We start from the raw sequence: 9,608 nt of genomic DNA on the forward strand, positions 1-9,608 counted from the left end.
TGTCCCATGGCAAAATGTGTAGAATTGCAGCAAACTTGCTTTACTACTGCAAGATTTTCTCTATGCTGTCAAGAGCAGGGCCGCTAAAATGTTTTACCATAAGGTGGGGGGGCCCCCGAACAAAATGTTGCTTAGGTCCCCTAAAAGGCTACATTTTTTTTGACTATATGTGTTGGTATGGATGTGGATACGCAGACCCGTGAGCTACTGCGTCCCCTCAGGATGAGCTCAGATTTTTTTTTTTATGGCCCCCAACCCCATTACAGTTGCCCATCCTGTTTTAAACTAAGACAACTGCTCGGAGAAAGAGATTTTGTTTAACAAGTAATACTTTTTTCAATTCAAAAAGGTAGGAGTCAAAATTATTGTCACCCATGTTTTCAATACCTCACCTTGCGAGGATAACGGCACTGACCTTTTTTTATCAAATGTTTTATGAGTTGGAGAACACATTGGGAGGGATTTTAGACCATCAGTGGTGGGTTTGGTGTCAAAATGAGAACGTAAAATATGGTGGTGGATATTTGATGTTATGGGGTTATTTTGCTTCCACTGGTCCTAGGGCCCCCACTGGTCAATGGCATCATGAACTTTACCCAGTACCAGGACATTTTAGCCAAACACCTTGTTGCCTCTGCCAAGAGGCTGAAACTTGGCCACAGGTGGATCTTCCAGAAAGACAAAAACCCCAAGCGCACATCAAAATCCACAAGGAAATGGTTAATTGGCCACAAAATCAACAATTTGCAATGGCCATCCCAAAGAGCAAAAACCTGAGTATGCCCATGATAAATATACAAAATCGTATTTAAAAGTATATTGGGATTATTTTAAATACATTTAATGTGTTCAATGTCAATTGTATTGGTATTTTATGATGTATTTATTTTTTTGTACTTAAGTACAGTTGAAGTCGGAAGTTTACATACACTTAGGTTGGAGTCATTTAAACAGCTTGGCCTTTAAACAGCTTGGAAAATTCCAGAAGATGATGTCATGGCTTTAGATGCTTCTGATAGGCCAATTGACATCATTTGAGTCAATTGGAGGTGTACCTGTAGATGTATTTCAAGGCCTACCTTAAACCTCAGTGCCTCTTTGCTTGACATCATGGGAAAATCTAAAGAAATCAGCCAAGATCTCAGAAAAACATTGTAGACCTCCACAAGTCTGGTTCATCCTTGGGAGCAATTTCCAAACACCTAAAGGGACCACGTTCATCTGTACAAACAATAGTACGCAAGAATAAACACCATGGGACCACACAGCCGTCATACCGCTCAGGAAGGAGACGTGTTCTGTCTTCTGGAGATGAACGTGCTTTGGTGCAAACAGTGCAAATCAATCTCAGAACAACAGCAAAGGACCTTGTGAAGATGCTGGGGGAAACAGGTACAAAAGTATCTATATCCACAGTAAAACGAGTCCTATATCGACATAACCTGAAAGGCCGCTCAGCAAGGAAGAAGCCACTGCTCCAGAACCGCCATAAAAAAAGCCAGACTACGGTTTGCAACTGCACATGGGGCCGAAGATCGTACTTTTTGGAGAAATGTCCTCTGGTCTGATGAAACAAATATATAACTGTTTGGCCATAATGACCATCGTTATGTTTGGAGCTAAAAGGGGGAGGCTTGCAAGCCGAAGAACACCATCCCAACCGTGAAGCACGGGGGTGGCATTTGGAAAGGCACACACCTGTCTGTATAAAGTCCATTTTAGAATAAGGCTGTAACGTAACAAAATGTGGAAAAAGTCAAGAGGTCTGAATACTTTCCGAATGCACTGTATATGATACCTGTGCACCAGTGGCATTTCACACTTTAGTTGTTCACAGTACAGTAATAAATTAACATTTCATTGTAATGTGTAATTAAAAGTACAATATTATTCAATTTGAAAACTTACATCAAAATATTTGAATAAGCTAAATATTAGCACAATGTAATATTTCAATATATCAAAACTTCAGCTGCAGAAAAGGATGCTGGGTAATATGCCCAAAACAATGCACATGCGTTTTTGAAAGTATACTTGAAATATATTTTGTGGATATTTAAGTTAAATATACTTTTTTATACWATTTTCTTGAGATATAAAAAAGTATACTCTCAGGAAGCATGTTCCTCAGCTGTGGATGTTTCCTTGTGTTGAATAGACAATCGTTATAATTGTCAACTTTCTCTGCACTCTTCTGAACAGGAATTCAGAAAGAACTTCAAAACTCCTCATTGGCACTGAAACTACAGTGCCTTGCATACGTATTCATACCCCTCTTCACATTTTATTGTTACAAAGTGGGATTAAAATAGATTTAATTGTAAAAAAAATTGTCGGCAATCTACACAAAATACTCTGTAGATTCAAAGTGGAATATTTTTTACAAATATTTGGAAATATTTAATAGAAATTAAATAACTAAAATATAGTCGTTGCATAAGTATTCAGCTCCCTGAATGTTAGAAACACCTTTGGCAGCGATGACAGCGGTGAGTATTCTTGGGTAAGTCTATAAGAGCTTTACACACCTGGATTGTGCAGTATTAGCCAATTATTCTTTGGTTAAACAGCAATTTTCAAGTCTTGCTATAGATTTTAAAGAGATTGAAGACAAAGCTGTTACTTGGCCACTCAGGAACATTCACTGTCTTCTTGGTAAGCAATTCCAGTGTAGATTTGGCCTTGTGTTGTAGGTTATTACCCAGCTGAAAAGTGAATTCCTCTATCAGTGTCTGATGTAAAGCAGACTAAAGCAAGTCTTCCCCTACGATTTTGCCTGTGCTTAGCTCCATCACAATTATGAAAAACTCCCCAAATCTACACTGGAGTTGCTTATCAAGAATGTGAATGTTCCTTAGTGGCCAAGTAACAATTTTGACTTCAAGCTCTTTAAAATCTATAGCAAGACTTGAAAATTGCTGTCTAACCATGATCCCCAACAACTTGACAGAGCTTGAACAATTATGAAAAGAATAATGGGCTAATACTGCACAATCCAGGAGTGTAAAGCTCTTATAGCATACCCATACCATGATGCAGCCACCACCATGCTTGAAAATAAGTAGGCAATTACTCAGTGATGTGTAGGCCAGTAGCTTACCTCCCTGCATCCCACTGCTGGCTTGCTTCTGAAGCTATGCAGGGTTGTCCTGGTCAGTCCCTGGATGGGAGACCAGTTGGTGTTGGAGGGCCAGTATGAGGCACCCTTTCCTCTCGTCTATAAACATATCCCACTGCTCCAGGGCAATGATAGGGGACATTGCCCTGTGTAGGGTGCTGTCTTTTGGATGGGATGTTAAATGGGTGTCCAGACTCTTTGTGGTCACTAAAGATCCCATGGCACTTATTGTAAGAGTAGGAGTGTTAACCCCGGTGTCCTGGCTAAATTCCCAATCTGTCTCTCATACCATCATGGTCACCTAATCATCTCCAGCTTACAATTGACTCATTCATCCTCCCTCCTCTCCCCTGTAACCATTCCCCAGGTTGTTGCTGTAAATGAGAATGTGTTCTCAGTTAACTTACCTGGTAAAATAAGTGTTAAATAAAATGTGTTGTGTTGGATTTGCCCCAAACATAAGACTTTGCATTTAGGCCAAAAAGTGTATTCATTTGTTGTGTTTTTTCCCCCAGTATTACTTTAGTGCCTTGTTGCATACAAGGTGTATGTTTTGGAATATTTGTATTCTGTATATTTGTATTCTTTTCACTCTATCATTTAAGTCATTATTGTAGAGACACTACAATGTTGTTGATCCATCCTCAGTTTTCTCCCATCACAGCCATTGTACTCTGTAACTGTTTTAAAATCACCAATGGCCTGATGGTAACATCCCTGAGCAGTTTCATATCTTTGATGTGTCTGGGAGGTTTAATACATAATCCACAGCCTACTGTAATTATTAACTTGACAATGCTTAAAGAGATGCTCAATGTCTGATACAACAAATGTTGTATGAATGGGGTACAGAGGAAGGGTTAGTCATTCAAGAATGATGTCAACTACTATTATTTCACACAGAGTGAGTCCATGTAACATATTTATTTTTACTTTTTCTTCCACCTTGACATTACAGAGTATTTGGAGTTCATTGTTGACAAAATATGACAATTAAATTAATTTGAATCCCACTTTCTAACAAAATACAGTGTGAAGAAATCCAGGGGGAAAAAATACTTCTGCAAGTTACTGTACACTTATAGTGTACTTGATCACTCTCAAGCAGTTTTTTTTTTTTTTTTTTAATCGACACTCCAAGTGTATTTTGAATGAATATATTAAATTACAATTAAAGTGTTTGAAATGAAGTACAGTTTTAATGAGTGTCTAAGTTTAATGATAGTGAACATATAGTATACTTACACTGAAAAACAATTCATTTAAAGTACACTTTTAATAAGTGTATTGAAGTGTGATGATAGCATATTTAGTGTACTAAAAGACTGAAATAACAATGAATATAAAGTACACTTTTAATAAGTGTGTTGAAGTGTAATGATAGTATATTTATAGTATACTTAAGATATAAAGTACATTTTGTATTTGAAGTACAGTATATTAATATAATTGTTTTATATATTTAAGTATACTTATAATTAAAATATTTCACTTGGGATCTCTGGACTTGAAACCCATTGAAAACCTATGGTTTGAATTGAAGAGGGCAGTCTATTTCTCGCAGACAAAGGAGATCAATGATCTAGAAGGATTCTGTATGAAGGAATGCTGTTAAGATCCCTCCAGATGTGTTCTCCAACGTATAAAAGATTTTAGAAAAAAAGTATTGTTAAAAAAAATCTCTTTCTTTGAGCAATTGTATTAGTTTAAAATAATATAATTTCCCCATTTATTTGAGCATAGCTCAGTATTTGAAGTATTTATTCCATACAGTCATTTTTGCTCATTTCTATCAAGGCTGTTAATAATGTCAGACCCCACTGTATATATACACATTTAAAAACACTCACTGATAAAATTTCATTTGATTATTTTCCCRTCTCCTAAACAACTTAACTCTCCACCGAAAATGTTGAATACATCATTATTGATTTATTTTACTGAAAATGTGTTAATTATGGAATAGCACTGAATAACTTGAATTACTGTTTTGTGATTATGAAATACATCTACCACCATTTGTTCAAGACACCTGCTACCCTAGAAAAGGAAAGTGTTACATACTGTAGTGACTCATATGCATCACAGTGTGTGTTTGAAGCTGATTTTTGGACCACGGTCTGAGAATTACTGGGCAGTTTAAATTCAATGAACTGACAGTGGTTTTGGGAGTTCAATTGTAGTTTCAATAAAGATTTTAAAACCTTAACATCTGATGTTGTGAGAGATAATGTTATCTCAATTTAACTTAACATGAGAGCCCCAACTATACTTTTGTTCTTTTCTGTGTGAAATAACTACGTGAAACTTACTTTTACTGCATAGTGTGGGATCCTATTGCCAACCCATGTCCACTGTGGATGGTAGTGCAGTATTTTGAATTGAAACCCCTGTGTCATCAGTATTACTGTGACTTACCCAGAGCTTTAATAGTTTTGTATTTTCAGCAGATTCCCTAAAACACAAAACTCATCCCATGTGATTGGTTGTGGCTCAGCATGCTCTATTGTGCCCCGGGGACGTTTGTTCGCCTGGTTTCCGACACACAAACAAAACTTTCCTGCCAGCCTGGGCAATATTGGGCTCCGGAGTGCTTTGACATCCCCCTTGTAATATTGGAATCTCTGACTTTTTCTCTAAAGGGATAATAAAGGTAAGTTATTACTTAGCCGAGTGGTGTGGGTAAAATGTGATGTCATGTGTTTTGATATAATGTACAGTAGGTGACTTATAGATCATATTTCTTCATAGAAAAACAGAGAGAACAGAAGAGAGAGGACAGAAAACAGATGACAGAAGAGAGAGGACAGAAGAGAAACAGATCAGTCATGTCAGGGTAAATACAGAATATCAAAGCTAAAACTACACTACCGTTCAAAAGTTTGGGGTCACTTAGAAACATCCTTGTTTTTGAAAGAAAAGCAAAWWWTTTTGTCCATTAAAATAACATCAAATTGATCAGAAATACAGTGTAGACATTGTTAATGTTGTAAATGACTATTGTAGCCGGAAACGGCAGATTTTGAATGGAATATCTACATAGGCGTACAGAGGCAACCATTATCAGCAACCATCACTCCTGTGTTCCAATGGCACGTTGTGTTAGCTAATCCAAGTTTATCATTTTACAAAGCTAATTTATCATTAGAAAACCCTTTTGCAATTMTGTTAGCACAGCTGAAAACTGTTGTTCTTATTAAACAAGCAATAAAACTGGTCTTCTTTAAACTGGCAGCTTCATTAAATAGTACCCGCAAAACACCAGTCTCAACGTCAACAGTGAAGAGGCGACTCCGGGATGCTGGCCTTCTAGGCAGAGTTGCTAAGACAAAGCCATATCTCAGACTGGCCAATAAAAATAAAAGATTAAGATGGGCAAAAAAACACAAGACACTGGACAGAGGAACTCAGCCTAGAAGGTCAACATCCCGGAGTCGCCTCTTCACTATTGACGTTGAGACTTGTGTATTGCGGGTACTATTTAATGAAGCTGCCAGTTGAGGACTTGTGAGGTGTCTGTTTCTCAAACTAGACACTCTAATGTACTTGTCCTCTTGCTCAGTTGTGCACCAGGGCCCCCCACTCCTCTTTCTATTCTGGTTAGAGCCAGTTTGTGCTGTTCTGTGAAGTGAGTAGCACACAGCGTTGTACGAGATCTTCAGTTTCTTGGCAATCAATTTCTCACATGGAATAGCCTTAATTTCTCRGAACAAGAATAGACTGATGAGTTTCAGAAGAAAGTTCTTTGTTTCTAGCCATTATGAGCCTGTAATCGAACCCACAAATGTTGATGCTCCAGGTACTCAACTAGTCTAAAGAAGGCCAGTTTTATTGCTTCTTTAATAAGAACAACAGTTTTCAGCTGTGCTATCATAATTGCAAAAGGGTTTTCTAATGATCAATTAGCCTTTTAAAATTATAAACTTGGATTAGCTAACACAACGGGCCATTGGAACACAGGAGTGATGGTTGCTGATAATGGGCCTCTGTACACCTATGTAGATATTCCATAAAAAATCTGCCGTTTCCAGCTACAATAGTCATTTRCAACATTAACAATGTCTACACTGTATTTCTGATCAACTTGATGTTATCTTAAATGGACMAAAAAATTGCTTTTCTTTCAATAACAAGGATGTTTCTACGTGACCCCAAACTTTTGAACGATAGTGTATATTATGGCCATTTGAAAATACCTTGCTCTAACAAACTGTCTAAAAGCAGYAGGCCTATGGTAAAACAAGTGGAATATGAATGTATACCTTGTAAGATTATTCTTTGAAAAAATATAATTGATTCAATGTTAAAACGGTCTGTAATGTCCATCCAGACCCTTTCAACTATTAGAAGCAAACAATGTACTTTATGTTGTGTTACTCTATGCTGTATTCACCAGCCATGAGATGTAATTGTATAGAGATGCTTCAGTGTCCCTGACAATTGTGTTGTAGGCTAACTGTCTCCTCTGTGTATGTCAGTGTGCTTGGCAGGATGTACAGCTTCATGGGCGGTGGGTTGTTCTGCGCTGGAGTCGGGAACATACTCCTTATTATCTCCACAGCAACCGATTACTGGATGCAGTACCGTCAATCCAACAACTATATGCATCAGGGCCTGTGGCGCTACTGTGTGCCTGGGAAATGCATGACACACACAGATAGCATTGGTAAGCGCAACATGTCCCATTTGTCATCAAACGTACTGTAAGTGAACGAAAGGTCTTTATGAGGTCCTGTTCCATGTTGTGAATATCTAGAGTAAAAAGGTATTTCAACAAAGGAATCAGCTCCTTTTATTTGAGCAGGTTTAGTTGGAAGTAAATCACCATAATTCAACATTTGGTGCAAAATATAGAATATTGTGTAGTAAGTAAATGTTCAGTGATGTCACATCTGAGTAAAGTGTGAAATGTAATTCAGTACTATGGACAGGAATGCCACTAATAATAGTAGTAGTAGTGCTTATTGGGTAAGTAGTACCTGCATTGGGTCTCAGCCTTGTGCCCTCTGTCACCAGCGTACTGGGATGCCACCCGTGCCTTTATGATCCTCTCCCTGCTGGCCTGCTTCATTGGCATCGTGATCGGCGTCATGGCCTTCATACGCTCCTCCTCCTTCAGTGGGTTTGACAAGACGTTTGCTGCCGGCATCCTCTTCTTCATCTCCTGTAAGTATCTCCTCCTTGTCATTTGTCCCTGTAACTCTATCAAGCATAGAAATACAATAAATTACATATTTATATGCTATCAAGTCTCTGTTGATGGATGTGATGAAAGAAATAAGCAGCATTTGATTGACTACTCTCCACAGGCTTCTTTGTGCTGCTGGCGATGGCTGTGTACACTGGGGTGACGGTGAATTACTACGGGAAACGATACGGGAATTGGCGCTTCTCCTGGTCCTACATCATGGGTTGGGTAGCCGTGGTCCTCACCTTCTTCTCAGGTAGGATAATGTGGTTCTGCCTATAGAGCTAAAAGGGCTTAATTTACTATTGTACATCCCAAATGGCACCCTATTCCCATTAGTGCACTACTTCTGATCAAGGCCCATAGGGCTCTGTTCAAAAGTAGTGCACTATATAAGGAGTAGGCTGCCATTTGAGATGCATCCTACGGCTCAGTCCAACAAGATTAATTTGAAGATAACATTTTTGACATCAGTGGATAATCCAGTGGACAGTATACAGTATGCCCAGGAACTGAATGTTAATCTCTTCCTATTTTCTTTTACAGGCATCTTCTACATGTGTGCCTACAGGATGCATGAATGCCCGAGAAACTCCAACTCCCGCTGATCTGACAAAAACACACACAGTTCACATCTGGGTTTACACACCTAACTACGTCATTTCCTGTTTACCAGGCCACTATTGAATAAGCATAATAAAAAGGGTCAAACCAATTGTCTGTTTATTCTACTTTCTATTGTGTGGTATTCATCTGTTTGATAATAAAGAATATGCACCACATTTATAATTTTGAAAGTTTCTTTAAAGCTGCAATATGTAACTTTTTTGGGTGACCTGACCAAATTCAAATGGAAATGTGAGTTATAGATCAGTCATTATTGAAAGTTTAAGTGGTAAATATGTTCTATGTGCACCATTCTATGCTTCCCATTCTTAACCTTTCTAGGACACACGTTCCGCTAGCGGAACCCCCCCACAACATTCCGCTGAAAAGGCAGCGCGGGAAATTCAAAAATATATATTTTTGAAATATGTAGCTTTCACACATTAACAAGTCCAATACAGCAAATGAAAGATAAACATCTTGTTAATCTACCCATCGTGTCCGATTWAAAAAAATGCTTTACAGCGAAAACACAACATACGATTATGTTAGATCACCACCAAGTTCAAAAAACACACAGCCATTTTCCCAGCCAAAGAYAGGAGTCACAAAAACAGAAATAGATATAAAATTAATCACTAACCTTTGATGATCTTCATCAGATGATACTCATAGGATATCATGTTACACAATACA

General features: G+C 38.1%; 1 protein-coding gene across 2 annotated transcripts; it reads left to right on the plus strand.

Moving 5' to 3' along the window:
- Window positions 1-5,439: 5,439 nt before the first annotated feature.
- Window positions 5,440-9,021, plus strand: LOC111949401 (lens fiber membrane intrinsic protein-like). Of its 2 annotated transcripts, XM_070434196.1 has the most exons (6): window positions 5,580-5,771; window positions 5,870-5,954; window positions 7,597-7,784; window positions 8,135-8,284; window positions 8,428-8,562; window positions 8,853-9,021. In XM_070434196.1, exons 2-6 carry the CDS (start codon window positions 5,908-5,910, stop codon window positions 8,912-8,914), a joined length of 582 nt encoding a protein of 193 aa, XP_070290297.1. In that variant the 5' UTR covers window positions 5,580-5,771; window positions 5,870-5,907; the 3' UTR covers window positions 8,915-9,021. The 2 variants fall into 2 exon arrangements, with proteins under 2 accessions (XP_023822299.1, XP_070290297.1); XM_023966531.2 differs by lacking the exon at window positions 5,870-5,954 and having other exon boundaries at window positions 5,440-5,771.
- The last annotated feature ends 587 nt before the right edge of the window (window positions 9,022-9,608 follow it).

This window comes from Salvelinus sp. IW2-2015, linkage group LG22, assembly GCF_002910315.2.
Source record: "Salvelinus sp. IW2-2015 linkage group LG22, ASM291031v2, whole genome shotgun sequence".
Lineage (NCBI taxonomy): Eukaryota > Metazoa > Chordata > Actinopteri > Salmoniformes > Salmonidae > Salvelinus > Salvelinus sp. IW2-2015.